This window comes from Eptatretus burgeri, chromosome 9 (assembly GCF_056783735.1).
Source record: "Eptatretus burgeri isolate ZD-2024b chromosome 9, Ebu_testis_v1, whole genome shotgun sequence".
NCBI classification, from domain to species: Eukaryota; Metazoa; Chordata; class Myxini; order Myxiniformes; family Myxinidae; genus Eptatretus; species Eptatretus burgeri.
Window position 1 is genome coordinate 14,184,142 of NC_140969.1, and position 23,359 is coordinate 14,207,500.

Consider the following 23,359-nt stretch of genomic DNA (forward strand, 5'->3'; position numbering starts at 1 on the left):
ACGGAGGCCCCTGGGGGATGGCCAGACGGAGGCCCCTGGAGTACCGGTGGAAAGTGGACGCAGCGACACGCTGTTCTGGCACATGCTCCCAAACCTGACCTGACCTTCAGAATAAAAATCGCAGCAAGTGAAGAAGGAAGTGAAGGCGTCCGCTTTATACGCAGGTCTCAATAAGGTAGACGCTGATTGGTTGAACTGTAATGACGTCACGGTTAATCCGAACGCCCATTGCTCAGCTCATCATCTTCACCTCGAGCTCCCATTGGCTGGAGCAGAGTTCGTCGATGATTGACTTTTGCAACCACATCCTGGAGAGAGGGGGATGGGTTTCCCCTAAGGTCCATTCACCATTTGTTCCCGCACTTCCCTTGATCTTTCCATGCTGAAAGAGACACAGAGATCATACAAATTCCTTTTGACAACATAATATTGGATCGGTGGTAAGGATGAAGGTCGCTTCCAACATACGTAAATGAAACGAGCTCCGATCTCGGCTCAATATCCTGAACATATCTGCATTGTACTGGTCTGCACAGATAGGGTTGGCAACCAGGTGCTGTGAAATGGAAGATGAAGCAGATACAGTGGCCGGTGGTTGCTGAACATTCTTACATGCTCGCACTGGTTGTGTTCTAACCCTCACAATCTTTCTTCCAATCGCCAAGGGGACGTGTTGTTTGATCCGATCAGCCAATATTAGTGTTGTGCGGCCCATGTACCGAGCTTCACATCGGCACTTAAACTCATAAAGAACATTACTGGTTTGTGAGGTGGGTAGCACATCCTTGTTGACTGACGTCAGCAAACGGCGAGAGGTGAAGATTACTCGGGGTTGCACAACCAGAAACGTGTTGGATACGATATGTTTAATTTGTACTTCAAACCTTCGCGATGATTGCCCTTTCCAGGGCATCCTGATATCGACTGGACATTTGTCCGGACCAAACTACCGATCTTTTGTCGTGTTTAGAAACTTGTGTATGTATCTCTTAACTATATGCTCAGGATAACCATTCTCACCGAGTATATTCATGATTATGTCAATTTCAGCAGGAAGATTACAAGGTGAACAAATCCTCTATGCTCTGTTAACCAGGATATTGATCAAGGCAATTTTGTATCTCGTGAAGCTGAAGGAGTCCCAGCGAGTTCACTGCCCTGTGAAAGTTGGCTTCCGGTGGAGTGGTAGACGGATGTTGTGAAACCAAGGTTGGATCTATCAACCAACACGTCCAAAAACGGTAACATGTTTGACGATTCCAGCTCCGTGGTAAACTTCAGCGCTGGATGGACAGTGTTGAGCCATGCCTGGAAATTGTCACATGCCGTCCGAGACTCAAACAAAGCAAAAATGTCATCAACATACCGATAGTATACGAGGGGGAATCGACCCCTTGCCGACCAGTCAGTTTCTCCATTTCATGATAGCCTACAAAGATATTTGCAAGAGCTGGGCCTAATGGATAACCCGTGGCCACACCGTCCGTTTGAACATACATCATGTTGTTAAAACTGAATTCCACCTCCCTTGTTGCTGTGATCATTAATTCCACGAATTCGTGTTCCGAGATCATCGGTTGTTCCAGATCGGTGTGATACAGCAAATGTGCGCATATCTCAATCGTCTCCGTCAATGGGACATTCATGAACAAGCTTTTAATATCAAAGGATGCCATGATGAGGTTCTCACTTGTCGGTGTTTTAGCTCTAATTGATTTTGCAAATGTGAAGGAATCCTTGACCAGGAAATGAGAAAGTGAATCCAATACTGGTTGCAGTACCTCTCCCAACCACTTGGCAAGTTCATGTTGTGCTGATCGCACCATGGACAGTATTGGTCTGAGAGGGATATTCTCCTTGTGAATCTTCGGCAGGCCGTACATTCTTGGATGTTCGGCTCCAACAGGTTTAATTCTGTCGTACACCTCCTTTGATAGTTCTCCACGTTTGAGAAGCTGCAACAGTTGTTTAACGATCTGACCTTCCACCTGAGGTGTGCGATCATGTTCCGTTACACCACCCAGATATTCAAATTTGGTTTCGTCTTTCAGGATGTCCATCATCTTGTCGATCTAATCAATCTTATTCATGATTACCACTCCGGTGCCTTTATCCGGGTTTACAGATGTGAATGGCAGCATTCCTCCTCAATCCTTGTATTGCCAAGAGAACATCCCGTTGCATGTGAAAATCTGCGACGTCATTCGGGATTCCACAGTACGCTTGCGCGAGGTCCGATAGTCGAGCCCTCAGTGCCTGGTCTGCTTCGTTTGACACAGCCTGATGTGTTGATAGTTGAGCATACAGGAGTTCAAACTCAGCAAAAATGTCTTCCCTCTTGATATTCTGGTTTGGAATGCCGAAGTTAAAACCATGCGCCAACGCGAACCTTTCCGTGTCAGACAGTTTATAGTCCGATTTATTGAGTACATGCTGGGATGAGTCTTTGATCAGGGAACCGAATCATTTCACCTTCAACCAGTCGATTGTACGATCGCATTTCTTCTGTGCCACCATCTCTGCACGTTGGTCAATCGCTGCAATGTATCTACATAACCAGATTGTGTCACACAGAGACGTGAAACCATGTTCTTCGTTCCAGGCATTACGTCGGACGCGACGTAGTGCGGACTGTGTGCGATTCGAGCGCCCAAAGGACAAATTAATTAGCTCTTGGTGACTATCCGCATCCGGAACCAGATACGAGTATTTGTTTTTTTTTAATTTCTTAAGTGATTCTTCACCATTGAGAGATCGGGCAAAAACGATATATAGCATGATATTTCAAAATGGTGTCGACGGATTATGACGAAACTTGGTGGATAAGTTGGTTTGGTGACAAAAACAAGTTTATTCGATTTTGGTTGAGGTCCGGATTCAGATCCGGCCTTTCAGTGGGAGACAAAACGTAAACTGTTCAGCCTGGCAGAGGAATGTGCTCTTCCGATACGAGTTCCGTTCTATTGCATATGCATACACTTAGAATGATTTAAGTGTTCTCCACTTTTTCCTCCCTCACCACTTGTATGGACATAGAAAATGTTAACACCAGCTTGTCATCATATTTACAGCATCAGTGCAGACTTCCTGTCCCTCATGAAGAAAGTGTCCAAGTCCCCTTTGGTGATGGATGTGCTCAATGTTCCGGGAGTCCAGCGCACACTGGAGCGCCTTGCCGACATGCTTGGCAAGATACAAAAGGCACTCGGGGAGTACTTGGAGAGGGAACGTGCTTCATTTCCTCGGTAAGAAATGGTCTATATTTCTTTCTGCTGGTATCGAATAATGCCGAAGGTCATTCACGAGTGCCATACATTCAACATCTCGAACATTGAAGGTTCAGTTTGAGGTTAAAATTTAAAGTTCAGGATCAAACAGTCTGTGGTTAGTTTGGTCGTCATTGCAGACGAGTCTTATACTTGTTACATACAATATGCATTTATTTTCACAATGTATCTTGCACTGATTGAAATGGCAAAAACCCTCAGACATAAGAATAACTGCTGAAATACATTTCATGCATCTGAGGTTTTCCAGATTGTGTGGTTGAAGAGGAACACTATTAATTGAGTAAAGTTTCATCCGGATTATGATAAAATCGCACAAACTGACATTCATCTGTCATTCTTTCTGCAGGTTCTATTTTGTAGGAGATGAGGACCTTCTGGAGATCATAGGGAATAGTAAGAATGTGGCCAAGCTTCAGAAGCATTTCAAAAAGATGTTTGCTGGTGTGGCAAGCATTATTCTCAATGAAGACAGCTCTCTTGTTCTCGGTGTAGCTTCACGTGAGGGGGAAGAGGTAATGGAGGTTTTACTGCCATTTATTGATTCCTTTTTTCCCTGAAGGATTTATCCTCTTGTTAAATCGAAAGCCCAAATTGGTTGGGGAAGTCACACAATGAAAGAAGACAGAGAGGTTTACTTTGGGATGGATAAGAACAGTAAAATAAATTCAAAAGGGCATCAGAAGGCGTTGTTGGGCCATCATCTTTGTGTACATAATATGTATATAATAGCTAATATAATAGCTTTGTGTTCATAATAGCTAACACCTATTACCTCCACCATGTTATGTTTTCACCCTTGTTTATCTGTATGTCTGTGAGTAGAATATCTCAAAAAGTTATTGACTGATTCAGACGAAATTTTGTGGACATGTTTGATGTGTGACAAGAACCAAGTAATTTGATGTTTATGAAATTCTGGATCTGGATAGGAGACATTTAAAAAATTTTTTTTAAAGTGATTCTTCACCATTGAGAGATGGGGCCAAAAACGATCTTCAGTGGCCTGCAAAACGATTCACCCCCCTCCAAAGTTTTCCCATTTTGATGCCACCTGAGCTTATTTCGTGATTCTTTTAAATCAAACTATATATATATATATATATATATATATATATATATATATATATATATATATATATATATATATATATATATATATATATATATATATATATAGTCTTCACAAACTACTCTAAAGTGATGTAGCTAAAAAATGCAGATAAAATGGGATTTACAGAGAAAATCAAATGATTATCAGGTGCATAAATATTCAAACCCTTTGCCTAATTAACGCTAAATCACTTCAGGAGCGAATTTTTTTTAAGGTTACAAAATAAGTGTAATAGGTTTCGCCTTGTCAGGGGTGGATGGAATATGCACACACCTTCGGGGGTTTTCTTCCCTTTGGTGTACGTATGTTGTTCGTGGTGTTGAACCCATCACGTTCTCTGACGACTGCAATCCAGGGTCATGAACGAACGTACAGGTCATATGCCACTCGAATGGGATCTTTGTCAGTTGGTGTCTGTGACTTTTGAGTAGCGTTACAATGACCATATCAACAGCGTAACGTTTTTGAAACTTGTATTTCAAATGAACAGATACAAAGTCAAATGAGGAAGTTCATGCGATGTCCAACTCCGATTCCCATGAGTTGTTGTTTCTGGCACAGCTCACGTGTGTTCACCTCGTCCACCGTGGCTGTTGAACATTTGTCTTCTGTGTTGTTCTCTCATACGATGGCCCGTCCAGGTTGATTTTCAAGAGCTCAAAGGAATTCCTTCCTGATCCACAATCTTAATGAGTTTCAAACAACCTGATTACGATCGGCTCCACGCGGTAACAACTGCTCTGGACATTAACACCTCGTTCACTCATCAGAGCTAAATCGAGCGCAGGGACGATGGAAACGCACAGCTCTTCACATATCACCCGTCTCTCTCCACCTTCCTCTCGCAGGTTTATATAGTAACACGGAACAATCCCATGCGTTCCAGCAAATATGATTTTAGCCCAGTGGTCGGCAACTCAAACAACAAGAAGAGCCATTTTTTCAAATTTGGTCAGAAACCCGATATCTAAAGAGTCGCAATGCACATAAGCCATATTTCAATAATTGAATAACAGAACAAAGACACAAACATTGATTTTTTTTTTTTAATGCAATACATGTTTATTAAGTTGGTATCAATGAAAGGGGCCATGAAATTTTCTTCAGTCCATTGAGTCAGCTTACCCATATTTACCTCCACCACCGAAGGTGGATGGAGGTTATGTTTTCATCCCTGTGTGTCTGTTTGTTTGTCTGTCTGTCTGTCTGTGTGCAGGATATCTCAAAAAGTTGTGGATGGATCCGGATGAAATTTTTTTGGGCAGGTTCGTTGTGTGGCAATGACGAACTAATTAGATTTTGGTGAAGGGCAACTGGAATTTTTGACTGATTTTCACCATTGAGAGATAGGGCAACAATGATATATAGCATGATATTTCAAAAAGTTGTGGACCGATTCCGCAGAAACTTGGTGGACAGGTTGGGTATGTGATGAGGACTAATTGATTCAGTTTTGGTGAAGATCCAAATCCACATTCAGATAACAGAATTTTTCAATTAATAAAGTGATTCTTCACCATTGAGAGAGGGGGCCAAAAACTATACACACACACACACGCACACACGCACACACGCACACACACACACACACACACACACACACACACACACACACACACACGCACACACGCACACACACACACACACACACACACACACACACACACACACACACACACTTTCTTTGACGTGATGATATCATTCCGAATCCCTCTTGAACATCCCTCATAACTTGCAAGTCAAGCCTCCAAGTTAACATCAAAAATAATTGCCAAAACAAAATAATGAGAAAAATTCACCATTTTAACTCCTATTTTAACAAATGTAAATACAATGATGCAGTGCACATGTGGTTTTGTTTGTTGGTACTCCAAGATGGCGGACAGCAAACGTGGTAACGTCATACGCACGTGCACCCTCCATTGAAGGGTGAGTTATCAAAACAACATCTCGTTTGTTTTTTACATACAAGTCGTTCATTACGGGATTTTCGCTTTCCTGCCCAGTGAGGATCAGGGCGTCGCTATATTTTTAGAAGGGGCATTCGAATGATGAACCGAGGCTGTGAAACAGGTTGAAGAAATAATATTTCCGACAAGATGGCGAAAATAACTGCGTAATGGATAGCAGGCTGCGCGTGGAGCACAACGTGCAAGTCTTGCTCGCAGAATTCGTCGGTAATCGGATGTTTTTTTCCTGTTTATCACTCCGCCAATGTTTTCAAGTATTATTTTATCCTTTCACGACACTCACAAATATTTTTCTGAAAATTAATTTATAATGAGGAAAAGGGGGATTTTATCGATCAAGCGAGGGGGCCACACTCAAGTCCTTCAAGAGCCGCAGGCTGCCGACTCCAGTTCTCTCCCATGCTGGAAGTTTTGTCTGAGAACGTTCCAGCATCTTCACAAATCTCACCAGGTAGTTTACGGTACTATACCGCCATCTACAGTCAAAATTCGCTCATTGCATCAAGCAGTTTATATTACAATTTACCGATGTGTGTTACATGAAACTTCGAACATGTAACCGTCAATTTTAATCCTTCAATTACAGACCTGCGTCGGAGTGGCGACCCGTCCAAGATTGTGCCAAATAGTCTCGGAGACTGTTTTGGCAGCACCAATGCTCTGTACAGATTATGGTCCCAATGGATGGAATTACAGGCATTTACTAATGCTTAAATCTACCACATCTGACTTTTAACTGACACACCTGTGTGTAATCAGTGGCTTAACTTAAAAATTTAAATTCCCCACTTATCTAACAAGTTTTGAGGTATAACTCACTTGGTCAACCAACAAGGCAAACATGAAGACCAAGGAGCTTTTTAAAGAAGTCACACATAAAGTGATAGAAAAGCACCGTTCAGGAGAGGGTTATGAGAATATTTCAGTCACTCATTATCCCTTTGAGTACGGTGAAATCCATCATTAAGAAGTGAAGACTTATCATACCACTGAGACTCCACCCAGATCAGATCGCCCATCCAAACTCAGCAGCTGGGAAAGCAGGTGTCTGGTTTGGGATGTCACTGTAAATCCAACAATGACTTTGACAGATATGCAAAGCTCTACGTCTGAGATTGGGGTCTGTGTTCATCAATCAACAATATCCCATTCCCTTCAGAAAGCTGGCCTCTATGGACAGGTGGAAAAAACGAAACCATTTCTGAAAGACGCATCTCAAAGGTCATAAGGAGTTTGCAAAAATAATCTTAATGATACTGCAGGTATGTGGAGAAACGTTTTGTGGTTAGAGACAAAAATTGAATTTTTTTGGTCTAAATTCAAAGTGTTACGTCTGGTGGAAGCCTAATACTGCACATCACCGAGCCTGGTGTTGGCTTAGTGGTTAGAGTGGCGGCTTGGGATCCTAGGGTCCTGAGTTCAAGCCCCATTGGCCGCTGCATTAATATACACCAGGAGGTTGACTCAGCCTGTCATCCTTCCGAGGTCGGCAAAATGAGTCCCAGTGTACTGGAAAGGGGGACACTGCATCAGTGGCATAGCCGCGTCCCAACCAATGATGCAACCAGCAGCCACAGGCTGCACTTGATAGAGAGAGACTGCACATCACCAAGTCAACACCATCCCTACTGTCATGTATGTTGGTGGCAACATCATGTTATGGGGCTGCTTTCCATCAGCAGGGACTGGCAAGCTTGTCAGGATAGAAGGGACAATGGATGGTGCAAAGTACAGGAGCAACCTTGATCAAAACCTGCTTGAGTCAGCCATGAATCTGAAACTGGGTAGGAGATTCACATTTCAGCAGGCCAATGATCTGAAACACAAAGCTAAAGCCACGCAGGAGTGCTTGAATAAGAAGAAAATAAATGTTCTTGAGTGGCCCTGTCAAAGTCCTGACGAACTCAATTGAACATTGATGGTGAGACTTGAAGATTGATGTCCATCAACGATCACCATCAAACTTGGCGGAACGAGAGCACGTTTCATGCGAAGAATGGGCAAAGCTTTCATCATCTCACTGTACAAAGCTGGCAAAGATCTACCCAAAAAGACTCAGAACAGTTATTCCTGCAAAAGTTGATTCCACCAAGTACTGACCTAAGGGGCTGAATACTTTTACAACCAGTGAATTTTGATTTGTACATGTTTTTACAGGTATTCCTGACATGTAACCTCCTTCAACTCTCACAGTGTTCAGTTTGATCTCTTTAGTTATAAAATATAATGTTTATTTGGAAAAATGATTTTTCCACAATTCATCTCAATGTAGCATTATTGGTAGAGGGTGAACACTTTTGCAGACCACTGTACAGCACGATGTTTCAAAAAGTTGTGGACAGACTTGGACAAAACTTGGTGTATGAGTTGGGTAGGAGACAATAACAAGCTGATTATATCTTGGTTAAGGTACAGATGCAGTTCCGGTCTAAACTGTTCAGCCTATCGAAGATATGGGCTCCACCAAGTGCCGTTCTGGTTCCATATCATGTGACATGGACAAAAGCTAAATTAAAGGCTTCAAAATAATTGGTATTTTAAAAAAAATCATCTAAAATTGTATGATTTTGTGAGTTGTTGAAGACTTACTTTCCGTATTTGATAATCTTGTAGACCAGTGGGACATAAATGACTTCAAGAATGGTAATTGAAAGGCAGCTCTCAAATAACGTTGTGAATAACTTTATGAACCTGTTACTTCCTGAGAGATTTGTCATTGTACATGTTGGACAAGTAACTCCAAAAAATAAACAATTTTAGGAGATTGTAATTTCTTTGTGAAATGGAAAAAGGGAGTGGACAAGGGGAGGCAGTAATTTTGAATTTGTCAGTAAGTTTGAAATCCTTTTTTCAAATTTTAAGCAATAACATTGTAATATCTCTTCAGGTGATGTTCAAGGTCCCAGTTTCTATCGTGGATCATCCAAAGATCAATGAATGGCTGACATTGGTGGAGAAGGAGATCAGAATGACCCTTGCTCGGCTGCTTGCTGAGTCTATTAGTGATACGCAAGCTTTTGGGGACACAATGGACATGTCCAGCTACCTGCAGTGGATTGACAAATACCAGGTAAAGAAATATAAGATCTATTTCATGCTCAGGAGTCAAAGTTATATGATAAAAAAATTAGATAAGTAACCAATAAATAAGATAAATTAACCTGAATTGTCACCTAAAATTCGTGTGTCATTTTGTTCTCTACAAACACAGGCCCAGCTTGTGGTTCTCTCAGCTCAGATAATTTGGTCAGAGAAGGTGGAAAGAGTCTTGTCCAGTGGGGGCACCAAAACAGGTGCCAGTGGGAGTCCTTTAACTCGTGTTTTGACCCACGTGGAGGCCTCACTCACAGTGCTTGCTGATTCGGTGCTTACGGATCAACCACCCCTGCGTCGCCAGAAACTGGAACACCTGGTAGGAGACTTGCAGGAAACGTTTATCATTTTGAGACTAATTTTTACAGCACTGTTTCTGTCTGTCATAAAGCGTCAAAATATTGATAATGGAATACTAACAAACTTATGATATACAGTTTAGTCCTCCTATGCGGAACACTTGTACAGTCCTTTTTGTAATGAATGTTATGGTCCTTTATGTATATAATCATTTTGTAATGAATGCACTTTTGATCGATAATCCCAATTAAGGAAATTAATTTCAACTCGGTGACGCGAACAATTAAAAAAAACTGCATGCAAAATCTCGGCTCATGAAAGAAAGGTAAAATGGCAACGTACTGACAATGGGGCTATGGTTAAACACGATTGAGAGAAAGAATGAATAGAACAGGAACAGGAATAGAGATGGAGGAAGGGAGAAAACATAGTAACCTGCAGGTAAGAAGTTCAGTTGGGGGAAATGGGGGAACTAGAGAATGGGGGGGGGGTGACATGAGATGGTGGTGCACCACATGCTTTTGAAGTCCTGAATGGAAGAAGTTGATTGATCAGTTACTGGAAGGCAATTTTACAAACAGGAGAAAAGAGGAACAAAAGAGTGGAGATGGGTGTAAAGCCTGGAAATTATTTTGTATAAAATGTTGAGGCTCATGGAAGAGCTTGAACACAGAGCAGAATGGATCAGGACTCAATAGAACAACACAAGGATGGTTGGGGGGGGGGGACCACACCAACAGCAGAGTAGAGGAAGATTTGGAGAAATGAGGGACGTAGGGAAGAATGAGAGTAAGGGGGGAGGACACAAGGGTTGAACAAGATGGATAGAGCTGTAAACTCTCAATAATATGAGTTTCCTTCCAAGGAACCTTTGAATCTAGTCAGGAGGAGGCCATTAGGCCCTTCAAAGCCTGCATTATTATGACCAACTTATGGTTGTTTGCCCAAACTAGCCCTTTAAAATGTTGACCATCAAGCAAGGAAGCAGCACATACCATTTTCAAAATCTTTGGTATGACTCAGCTGTGGTTCAAACTGGCTTCCTCCCAGACTCAGAGCAGATGCTCCAATCATTACGTTTGCAATTAGAAGTGGAAGGAAAAACTGGAAACCCAGAAAAAGGTGGGATTGGGGAGAGTTAATGGGGATAGAAAAGATTATGGTTGTGGGGGGAGGGGGTGACCTGAGATAGTGGTGAACAGCTGTCTTGAAGCTATGAAGGGAAGAATGAGATTGAAAAGACTGAGGGAGTTGATTACTCAGGTGGGAAAATAGAGGAACAAATGAGTGGAATTGAGCAGGGAGTCTAGATTTTGGGAGATTCACCAGAAAGGGGTTACTCGAGGGTGTTAGTAGAGGTCAGATGTGCCAAGGAAAGACTTTGCACGACAGAAGTGAACTCGATGAAGTGAATGCCCAGTCTGGGACTGGCTTTGGAGGCTAACTTAGATATGTGTATTTGCCCAAGAAAGATCATGGCTGCGAGTGAGGCTCAAAAGTTTGAGTGACTGAGCTTCTTCAAGATGCTCATTAAGAAAGTAGATGGGAGGGTTCGCCGGGCGGTCTTTTCGGAAAGGCAGAGTGAGAGTGAGATTTGTCAGGCTTGAAAGACATTGCAAGTATTTCACCAGCTCATGATTCTAGCAAGGACTGCAGAGAGGGAAGAGGCTGCTGCCTGCCTGTCAGAAGGATGAGGGATCTTATGACAGAAGGAGAGTCATCAGCAAAGGTATTTTTCAAAGATTCAGAAAGATCGTTGTTGAAGATTAGGAATAGAGTTTGGCAAAAAAAACACTGCCTTAGGCTCGGGCACTCCAGTCTTTAAAGAGAGAGGAGATGAGAAGATCACTTTGGGAGACACACATTGGCTACGAGGCGAGGAAGTTGTGTTGATCTGGCTTTTGATGATGTCGGTATTGAGTTTGGAGAGCAAGTCGGGGTGCCAGATTGCATCAAATGGTCGAGATATGTCTCGAGAGATGGGCCTGATCTCATGTCTGGGATTGAGCGGCTCCATGCATTGTTGTGAGATTCAAATCAGCATGTCCGAGGTAAAGTGACTGGGTCTGAATCTGAACTGATGGTGTGAAATCAGGCCATTGGAGAAAAGGAAGATTTTGATGTTGACTGTTGCAGAATCAGTTGAGGGTTGCCAGAAACTTCTCCACTTCTTTGGTGCAAAAGAAACAGTCCACGAGCAGAAGGGATGAAGGGAGAATATATTCCAAAGACATACCTAATCAGGCACCACCAGGTTTTCGGAGACAAGTTTGAAAAATGTTGCTTTCTGGTGCTCCTGAGAGGTGACACACACTTGTTGTGGGCTTTGTGGAGTGATCTGATGTTATATTTGGTTGAATTTCCCTTCCAAAAAGACAAGGCAAGTTGTTTCAATGCAACTGCCTCACCACTGGATCATTGTACCATGGGGGGAGGATGGGTATGACAAATAATGACGAGATGCAATGGATGTGTGAGAGAGAGAGATAGAGATAGAGATAGAGATAGAGATAGAGATAGAGATAGAGAGAGAGAGAGAGAGAGAGAGAGAGAGAGAGAGAGAGAGAGAGAGAGAGAGAGAGAGAGAGAGAGAGAGAGAGAGAGAGAGAGAGAGAGAGAGAGAGAGAGAGAGAGAGAGAGAGAGAGAGAGAGAGAGAGAGAGAGAGAGAGAGAGAGAGAGAGAGAGAGATAGATAGATAGATAGATAGATAGATAGATAGATAGATAGATAGATAGATAGATAGATAGATAGATAGATAGATAGATAGATAGATAGATAGATAGATAGATAGATAGATATATATATAGAGAGAGAGAGATATAGAGAGAGAGAGAGCAGATTTCTGTGGAAGAATTCCCAGGCCGAGTTAACATGGGAGGCCAGCCCTGAGGAGAGATGGTTGCTTGCAGTCCCTGCCAGTCTGCCCGAGTGAACTGCCAGACTCGCCGGATCGAGGCGGCTTTCTGAGAATAGACAGAGATGGTGACTCTCACAAACACATGATCAATTAAACCAAGTTGGAGCGGAGGAAAAGCAGGAGGAATTTGCACGGAAGTTGGTCATTACCAAGTACAGAATGAAGGATTTGCCATTGGGAGAAATTCGGATCAGAAAGTTCACAGATCGAGTAAGTTCCATGGAGTAACAGAAGTCCTTTGCTGTAATGCTGTTCAGAGAGGCACTAACAGCCAGCCAATTGGCATGGTGACAATTAAAATCACCACATATGAGGAAGAGAGAGTTTGGATGTGTGGTTAAAAGTTGGTCCATGGCGGCTGAGAAAGACAGACAGACAGACAGACAGACAGACAGACAGACAGACAGACAGACAGACAGACAGACAGACAGACAGACAGACAGACAGACAGACAGACAGACAGACAGACAGACAGAGACACAGACATACAGCGGATGAAGTCATTACTCTTGGTAGAATGGTACAACATATAAACAAACAGGAGGTGGGAGCAGAGGGGAAGTCGCAGCCAAATGTACTCCACGGGCTTCTGCTCGTCTTTTTACTTTATTTGATATTATTATAATTAGCAGTTTTATTATAAAACAGTATGTAAACCATTTTTACCTCCTTTGTATTTTTTTCCTCTTTTGCCTATTCCTCTCCATTTTTTTTTTCTGTTTCCACATTTGTCCATATTACCTTATTTAATTTCGTCTTACCTTCTTCTCTGGCAGTTATTATTTTTGTTATCTCCTTACCAGATTACCGAGCTCGTCCACCAACGTGATGTTACCCGAATGCTTGTCAAAAATAGCGTTGACAATTGCAAGTCGTTTGACTGGCTGAGCCAGATGAGGTTTTACTTTGACCTTAAACAAGTAAGTATAACACATACATGGCAGGTTTTTAGCAAAGTTTTAATCTCAACTCATCTAAAATGCAGAATCTGAATAAATTTCAAAAAAAGTTCTTTACATGACATTATCTCTGCCTTTTTCCATTCCACATTCTATCTTCAATATATTTTTACCCTCGCTGGAGGAGAGGGTATTGCATTTGGTCCGTTTGTTACTTACGAAATCTAAAGATTTCGTAAGTATATTGATGACTTCCATTTCTGTTTGTTTGTTTGTTTGTAGGCACGATAACTCGAGAACGGAAGAAGCTACCAATGTCAAATTACACCACGTGATTCAGGAGGGTGATGGCTAGTGCTGATTAGATTTTGGTCAAAATCGGTCAAAGGTCAAGGTCACAGTGAGGTTAAATATTCGATTTTTGATGGTTTGGTACAGATAACTCGAGAACGGAAGAAGCTACCAATGTCAAATTACACCATGTGATTCAGGAGGGTGATGGCTAGTGCTGATTAGATTTTTGTCAAAATCGGTCATAGGTCAAGGTCACAGTGAGGTTAAATATTCGATTTTTGATGGTTTGGTACAGATAACTCGAGAACGGAAGAAGCTACCAATGTCAAATTACACCATGTGATTCAGGAGGGTGATGGCTAGTGCTGATTAGATTTTGGTCAAAATCGGTCAAAGGTCAAGACCACAGTGGGGTCAAAAATTCAATTTTTTATGGTTTGGTACAGAATCATGGTAGAAACTTCTGGTTTGCGTCGCTACCTTCTCCAGAGACAGCTTTTATTAGACAAAGTCAGAGGTCAAGTTGACGATTTCGTAAGTACTAGTCTATGACTACTTGTTTGTTTGTTTGTCCGCACAGAACGTTAATGTTTTACTCCACAACTGCTTGGCGGATTGAGACGAAATTTTCACCAGAGTAGCGACTACTCATGTAGAATGTTTTAATGATTATTATGATGTCATAGGCAGCCATGTTGGAAAAATGGAAAAACTTTTGACCTCTGTATCTCTAAAACTGCACCAAGGGTAAAAAAAATGAAAATTGGCACATGGCAAGTACTCATGGGGAATAAGTGTGATTTTTTTTTTATGATGTTATAGGTGCCTTCATTATGACGTTATAATTGCATATGTAGAACACTTCATCTGATCAGTGTGAAAATTTTTGAGGGTCATCTCGGGATAAAATGGTACACATTTGATGTGTACAAGAAAAAAAAAATTGATGATGTCAATGGTCACGTGATTCGGCCGCCATATTGTTAAAAAAAAATCTTCAAAAATCTTCTCTGAATTGGATGAACAGATCGAGGCCAAATTTTACATGTGTGACTGCCTATCAGGTCAGGTATGGGAGCATGTGCCGGAGCAGTGCGTCGGAACAAAGGTTCACACATATGATGTCATAGGTCACATGGTTTGGCAGCTATATTCCATTTCCCCTAAAACCAATAAAAATCTCATTCTCCAGAACGGCTTGACAGATCGAAGGGAAACTTCACACAAATATTGCCCAAACCTTGGGGAAACCAGAGTATTCACAAATAATTGATGTCACATGGTCTGGCAGCCATATTGGATTGAGCAAAAATCTTTGAAAAATTATTTCTCTTCAACCGCTTAATCAATCGACGTGAAACGTCACAATTATGATCGAATAGTGATAGTGAATATTCGGTTTAATTTTTAACCTGATCAGATGTATGATTTGGCAGCCAGAATTATTTAATTTTTTATCTGGGTTCTTTTTAAAATTATTTTTATTTTTTAAAATAAGGCCTCACTTGGCTGTGCCTGGATGGGTTTGAAGGTAGAGCAGCAGGTGAAATGCAGAACCTGTCCAGGTTCCTCCTGATGACCTCATCTTTGCTTTTTGCTTGTTTGGGTTCCTTCTGATTACTCCAATGTAGGACTTGTACCTATTTGGTCTTCCATTTGATTTTAATTGAATTAATTTTAATCCCATTCCAAACTCAATTGAATAATAATTTTTTAAAACGTCTTGGGTCAGGGTCAGGTGTTCAATCAAAGCGGGACGTCTTGGCACCCGGTCATTTCTGCCAGCAGTTATAAAGTGGCAGTTATAGTTGTCTCTTATTAATTAAGTGATACACACCATTGCACAAACGCCACTCAAAACAAGTCTTGGCAAGGGTCTGCAAAGTCTGATTGCTCTTTTTCTTGTCTTTATTGTCTTCCTGTGTAAGTGTGTATATATGTCCTTCTCTATCCTTTTGTTTAGTATACTGAACATATTTCATTTGAAATTGCCCTTATACAATCAGACAGATAAGCTTCTGGCACAGGTGTTCAGGAAACTGAACTTGTAACCAGGACAGATGTATATGGAGAAATCCTGCCCCATCTTTTCTGCCGCAACATCTTGCTCCACATTACTTTATTTCTCATTTCACATTTCTCTTTATTTTTGGTTCACGAGTCAGTAAGTGACCACTATATTTGTTATGGGTGTGTGTCTGTCTGTCTTTCCCGAGCATAGCTCCGTGGGTTTTGATCCGATCTTGATAAAATTAGGGTGCAAGGTTTGTATCATGATCTAGTTGTGTTTTCTGGAGAATGGGCGTGCTGCGCCCATTATGGGTGGAGCCACGCCCAGAAAACGTGTTTTTAGGGGGTAGCCGTTTTCAAGTTACATCTTCTCCGAGGGGGTTTGTCGAATCTGGCAGGGGTATCAGTATTTGCTTAGCCCAATGGCATCTGCATAGCCCCACGGAGCTCGATTTTTCATTTTCGTCCCAAGGTCAAGGTCACAAGGTCACAAACTTAGAAAATGTCAAAAAAATCAATCAATTGGGCATCGAGCTCCTAGGGTTTTCGACTGTTTTGAATGAAAGTTGGTATGCAAGTAGTGCTCTTTGAGTACTCCAACTGTCATCATTTACGTTTTTCCCGATTCCCACCAGTTTGCCCGTGACGTCCCCTAGAAGGTTAAAAAATAAAAAAGGCGAACCGTGTACATTGCTCATGAACCATCGCAGTCTCCAGACTTGTCTTTGTTTAATGTTGCTTTTCCATCCTTGTTTTATCATATTATAATAAGCCTGGTGTTGTCTTAATGGTGAGGGTGGTCGGTTTTGGATCCTCGGGTCTTGAGTTCAAATCCCGCTCAGCTGTTGAATTAATACCAGGTGGGGGTTAACTCGGCCTGTCATCCTTCCGAAGTCGGCAAAATGAGTGCCAGCGTGCTGGTATACTGTGTCGGAGTGGCGACCCGTCCAGGATTGTGCCCAATAGCCAAGGAGACTGCATTAGCAGCATCAACGCTCTACACAGAGTATGGTCCCAATCTCCTCCTCCTCTCCTTAAGATCTTTGGGTCTTGAGTTTGAGCTCCTGTCGTGTCATAAAATACCACCAGGTGGGTTGATTCAGCCTGTCTTCCTTTTGAGGTCAGGAAAATGAGTACCAGCTTCCTGGAAACAGGGGACACTCTATCAGTGGCACAGCTGTGTTCCCAGCAATGATGCAACCAGCATCTACAGGCAGCATATGAAATAATAATGGATTACATTATTATATCATATAATTGTGTCTTTATTTGCTTTTCCATTCCAGCACTACATGCAAATTTATGTGTGCATTTCCTGCACTATGTGACCTCCACCTGATAACATTGACTTCCTCCGTTTGTTATGTTGCAGCCCGAGGTGCTGAAGCAGTTGTCCATTCACATGGCCAATGCCCAATTTCACTACGGTTTTGAGTACCTTGGTGTGCAGGACAAACTGGTGCAGACCCCACTAACTGACCGATGTTACCTCACCATGACACAGGCCCTCGAGTCCCGCCTTGGAGGCTCACCCTTTGGTAAGTCTGTGCAAAATAAATCTGTAAGTGATAAAAAAATTCATAAAAATGAAGATTCTTCAACATGGATCATACAAAAAGCAATTCTGTTCCACAACAGTACTTCCTTTGAAGGAAATAACATGGAAAAATGTGTGTTCAGGCCCAGCAGGAACAGGAAAAACTGAATCAGTCAAAGCATTAGGGAATCAGCTGGGACGTTTTGTGTTGGTCTTCAACTGTGATGAAACCTTTGACTTCCAGGTATATGAAGGTGCCTGTGATTTAAATAAAACAGCATATTTTTGTCTAATTTAACTCAACAAGGAATTTAATCAACACCTCAAATGCCAGGCAATTGTATTTGCCACCGAGGTGTCCTGTTACCAGAAATGAACCCCAACAATACCTCTGTACTGAATAATTTGTCAGTTTAGTTTGATTTTGCTCATAAACTAAGTGCATTATGAGAAAGCCAACAGAATCTTGCTGTCCAGAATAAATGGAGTTTTATTTACTCGCAACTTTCTACTCTTTCTGTGCTCGTTGCAGGCGATGGGTCGGATTTTTGTGGGACTGTGCCAGGTTGGAGCCTGGGGCTGTTTTGACGAGTTCAATCGTTTGGAGGAGCGGATGCTTTCCGCCGTCTCTCAGCAGATTCGGTGCATCCAGGAGGCTTTACGAGAGCACTCGAACCCGAATCGAGATCGTGGTACAATTATAACTTTTTAACTGTCATATAACCTGTCACAATGTAGTTAACACCTCCCAGTCTCTTATGCTTAGCCCTGACAGCCATTCAGCCATATATATATATGGCCAAAAAAAAAAAAGTTGCATTGGCGTAACGGGTCACTGAAAAATAGGGTAGGTCGGTCGGGATCTTTTTTTTTTTTCCCTAATAAATCCCAAAATTTTTGGATAATAAATCCAAAAATTTAATAAATCCTAATAAATCCCTCCCAAAATCTCCCCCGGCTCGAGTACCACCCTTTTTGTCGGCGGGTTCTGTCCGAAACACTTCTGGGTTTTTGCGATCGCGATCGCAATCAACAAGATACTTGAAATCGATAGCAAAAAAACAAAAAAAAAACGTAGGGTCGGCGGAATTTTTAGGGTCGGGCGGGTTACGCCAATGCAACATTTTTTTTTTTTTTTGGCCTAAAGAGAGTGATATGTTGTGCTGAATGACCAAACACAAAAAACTTATGTCAGAACGGCTGTACATACAACAACACAGCAGAGTTTGTTCAGTAATCTGCTAGCACATCTGCAAAAACTTTGATATCCCAGTTCCAGAAAATTTGTGGGAACTTGAACCAAAAACACAGTCGCTGAAAACATGGATGTCCCGCTCACGTGTGATCAAATGAATTCTATCAAGCGTGAACATCAAAAACAAAGCATTGTGACCAGATCTCGTACTTAAGGACAAAAAAGAGAAGAAGGTATTGCTAAGTGAGGTGTTGATACCAGTGATTTTGGACTAAACAATGCAGAAATCAAGAAAATGACCAAACACCAAGACCACTAGAATGAAGTGAAAAGATCCTGGAAGCTGAAGAATGCCATAATTTTACCGGTGATAGTTGGAACTACAGGAATGATGATGAAGAACCTCACAGAGATAGTAAACATAGGAGCAATACCCCTGGGTGCTCACCTGGTAGCGGCTGGATAAGATAATCAGGCAACCACTGGTAGGCAAAGACAACCCACAAAATATGTAACGGAGAAGAAACTAAATACCTATGGATTTTTTTTTTAACTTCTGTCAACAACCTATGGTACTTCATGAGTGATAAAGGTTGTGGTCAAGTTTCATCGAAATTGTGTGTATAGTTTCAGAAAAGAAAGCAAATACATACTTTGGGGGGCAAAACCCTCCTCCCCCTCCACCCCTCCCCTCCCCCCCTCCATCCACCCTGTAGAAGCCCTTAGATCCCCAATTTTTTTTTGTTTACTGTTGTAAACAAACTTTAGTACATTATGGGTCATGAAGATGGTGGTCAGGTTTCATTGTTTTCAGAGTATGTGCAGTTTCAGAGAAGAAGTTGCAAGTATTTATGGATGGATGGGCGGACTGACGATACGGCAACCCATAAGCTCACCGGAACTACATTCTAGGTGAAAAACATCCCTGGGAATATTATTACAAATGAACTACAGTTGGAAACTGTCTGGGGTTCAGTGATAATCCTGAAGAGAGCCCTCGGCACTAAACTTTGAGAACAAAAACCCTCACAGCTTGATCCATGAAATGTGACCCCTTACCAACATGAAGGCGGATACTTTGAGCCAGCCCTGAGAGGACACCATTCCACATTCTGAAACACACACACACACACACACACACACACACACACACACACACACACACACACACACACACACACACACACACACACACACACACACACACACTGCCATTTATTAGTGTAGGTGTTTGTAACTTTTTAATGAAAAACTTATTTCAAGAAGGAATTTATACTGGGATGCCAGATATATGAATTAGATATTTGCGACCACAAAGCGATCGCCTCCAACTTACCCTTGGCCTGCGATCCAATGATGACCATATTTTTTTTTTGAACCACCATATGACCTTGATCTTCAACATTTATGGACAGTGTAAATTAAGAAAATGTGTCCCCATCTACAATCTGTTCATAAAACTCAACATCACAAAAATCGGAGGAAAATGATTCAAGTTATGATCAAAAAGATGTTTTTTTGTTAATTAGATCACAATCTGAAAAAAGTAGGTCAAGGACGAAACAATTACCAGATGCACAACTTCACTGCAGGTACACTATTATGATGCAAGAATATCTTGGAAGGCCAAGCGGTCTTTGAGATTCCACATTGGCAAAATTGAACGATGACAAAAAACACTTTTTTATTCAGACTGCCATTTCAACTTGACCAAGAACCTGGAGGGGTATCATGCAAAATAATTATAAATGTGCCTTGCTCTAAGTGATATATATATATATATATATATATATATATATATATATATATATATATATATATATATATATATATATATATATATATATATAGAGAGAGAGAGAGAGAGAGAGAGAGAGAGAGAGAGAGAGAGAGAGAGAGAGAGAGAGAGAGAGAGAGAGAGAGAGAGAGAGAGAGAGAGGTTAGAGAGGTTAGAGAGGTTAGAGAGGTTAGAGAGGTTAGAGAGGTTAGAGAGGTTAGAGAGGTTAGAGAGGTTAGAGAGGAGAGATTTCAATCCGATCGAACAAACCTCAGTCGAGTGATGGTGAAAAATGTTAAAATGTCTTTACTTGGGTAGCACATATTTTAGGTGTTGTCAGATATTATGTGTTGTATAATTTTATATATTATATGTGCACGTATTATGCGTGTTGTTATATTACACATTATTGTCAGATCAGATATAAACATGTAAACCTGTACCAACCTGCAAGTACCATGTAAACCTGTACTAACCTGTTTCATGGTCGGGTTGTCGGCGACTAAACCATCTCCCCCAACAAGTTTATTGGTGAGGAGTGTGTTTGGATATGGACATCCTGCAGGATTAAAAACAAAACCTGTCAAAGGGTGGAGGAGCTCCTTGTAAGCCAGTGGCCATCCATATCTGGTGCCAAACTGTGTCTGTGGACATCATCCTGCAGTTGGGTTACCTTTTTCTGGGAGGTTGGTGGCAGGATATGCACTCTGGCCATGCACTCCGGCCACTGCGAAACACTTCATATCGCAAAACACATTATTTCATTCCGCAAAATTTCATTCCGAAAGTCCTCAGACATTGGCAGAAAAAGAGGAAAAAAATAAACCCTTAAGTGGTGGTTTTGTACTCCTTGGGGTCGAAGAAACTCTGAGGTAACAATGAAAAACTAAATGTAGAAATAAACTTTACAGCATGTATAAGCCTCCCCCCTATTCCATAGGGGGCGGCTTAATCGGTCTATAAACATTGGAGTGCATTATATTAAAAAAACAAAAACATCTCAATAGACTTCATTATGTCTTATTGTCATGAACGTGTCAATTATACAGTCTAAAGTTAGAAAGCTTCCGTTTTTGAAAGAAAGGTCACAAATTCTACTTCCAATTCCTCTCTGCAGACTCTCCTCCAATCACGTGTGAACTCCTCAGCAAGCAGGTTAAAGTGAGTCCTGACATGGCTGTGTTTATTACAATGAATCCGGGATATGCTGGCCGCTCCAACTTGCCTGACAATCTGAAGAAGCTTTTCCGGTGCCTGGCTATGACTCGGCCTGATCGGCAGCTCATCGCCCAGGTTATGCTTTACTCACAAGGTTTTCGCACTGCAGAGATCCTCGCAAGCAAGATCGTGCCATTTTTCAGGTTGGTGTTGAGACTCTTTATGAGAGAAGTGTATATTGGTAAACACCTTGATGTGCACATCCTTACAGTTATTATGCAATCCCAGATTGTGTGATGAGCAGCTTTCATCCCAGAGTCACTATGATTTTGGGCTACGTGCACTCAAAAGCGTTCTGATCAGTGCGGGGAATGTAAAGCGCAAGAGGATTCAACGTATCAAGCGGGGTCGTAAAGAACGTGGGGAGGAGGTGGACGAGGCTGGGATTGCAGAGAGCCTTCCAGAGCAGGAGGTGATTCGGGCTGTTTCCTATTTTCCACAACATAATCATTAGTTTATGATATTGCCATGTTATTATGGCCTACTTGGGGGTTGGGGAAGACATAATATTGCACATTTGTGTTTTCTACTTGTCTTGTGTTAAAGGGTACCATCCCTCAAATCAAGCAATTCAGCCATTGTTTTCTAACGACTTGATGATTTACGTTTTGCAGATCCTCATCCAGAGTGTCTGTGAGACAATGGTTCCTAAGCTTGTGGCAGAGGATATCCCACTGCTGTTCAGCCTTCTCTCGGATGTGTTCCCCGGCATACAATACCGCCGTGGAGAGATGGAAGCTTTACGAAATGAGCTGCGAGCTGTTTGCCGTGATATGTATCTGGTTTATGGTGATGGTGAAGAGGTTGGAGGAGGCTGGGTCGAGAAGGTGAGTGATGTTGGATAAGAGAGACAAGATGGAGGGGTCCAAGTTGAAGATTTCTTCATGAAACTTTTTCATACTTTCCACTTGTTTGATTGCTTGGATTAATTGCTCTTCTGTGTGGTCTGAAATCGGGATCATCTTCATGATTCATCAAAGAATGCTAAAAACTATAGTCTTCCACAGCACATTTTCTCTCCCACTTTGTAGGTCCTGCAGTTGTATCAAATCACACAGATCAATCACGGTCTGATGATGGTGGGCCCATCAGGCAGTGGTAAAAGCATGGCATGGCGTGTGCTGCTTCGTGCTCTAGAGCGGCTTGAAGGTGTTGAAGGGGTGGCGCACATCATCGATCCCAAGGCCATCATCAAAGATCATCTATATGGCACACTGGACCCAAACACACGTGAATGGACCGATGGGTTGTTTACACATATTTTGCGCAAGTGAGTGATCAGAGCTATGGGATCCTTCAGACTGCTTGGTCAAGTTGTTCAAGCATAGTTGTTCTAGTTCCCTGAAATGTTAAAAGCACTCATTCCGATTGTTGCTTCTGAAATATGGATCCCAGTACTGAGTGCCAGGTAAATGTGACATCAGCCAGAGATGACACGGGAAGATGAGAAAGGGGTCACATTGAGGGAAAAGTCATTTGTCTAACCCGAAGGGGATGCAAGACAATTGCAATTCCGTGTGTGTGTGTGTGTGTGTGTGTGTGTGTGTGTGTGTGTGTGTGTGTGTGTGTGTGTGTGTGTGTGTGTGTGTGTGTGTGTGTGTGTGTGTGTGTGTGTGTGTGTGTGTGTGTGTGTGTGTGTGTGTGTGTGTGTGTGTGTGTGTGTGTGTGTGTGTGTGTGTGTGTGTGTGTGTGTGTGTGTGTGCGTCCGTGTCCGTGTCCGTGTCCGCATCTATATATTTTTGCTTTA

At 42.0% G+C, this 23,359-nt stretch overlaps 1 protein-coding gene across 2 annotated transcripts in view; it reads left to right on the plus strand.

Annotated features, from left to right (window-relative positions):
* The window catches only part of LOC147019568 (cytoplasmic dynein 1 heavy chain 1-like), a 328,064-nt gene that overhangs the window by 130,874 nt on the left and 173,831 nt on the right, over positions 1-23,359 (plus strand). For both annotated transcript variants that reach the window (XM_085894142.1, XM_085894141.1), the window contains exons 26-37: positions 3,072-3,245; positions 3,637-3,802; positions 9,259-9,441; positions 9,583-9,783; positions 13,486-13,602; positions 17,258-17,423; positions 17,566-17,666; positions 17,955-18,114; positions 21,512-21,755; positions 21,841-22,024; positions 22,227-22,439; positions 22,644-22,882. In XM_085894142.1, coding sequence (XP_085750268.1) covers positions 3,072-3,245; positions 3,637-3,802; positions 9,259-9,441; positions 9,583-9,783; positions 13,486-13,602; positions 17,258-17,423; positions 17,566-17,666; positions 17,955-18,114; positions 21,512-21,755; positions 21,841-22,024; positions 22,227-22,439; positions 22,644-22,882 — 2,148 coding nt within the window. The remainder of the gene's footprint in view (positions 1-3,071; positions 3,246-3,636; positions 3,803-9,258; positions 9,442-9,582; positions 9,784-13,485; positions 13,603-17,257; positions 17,424-17,565; positions 17,667-17,954; positions 18,115-21,511; positions 21,756-21,840; positions 22,025-22,226; positions 22,440-22,643; positions 22,883-23,359) is intronic.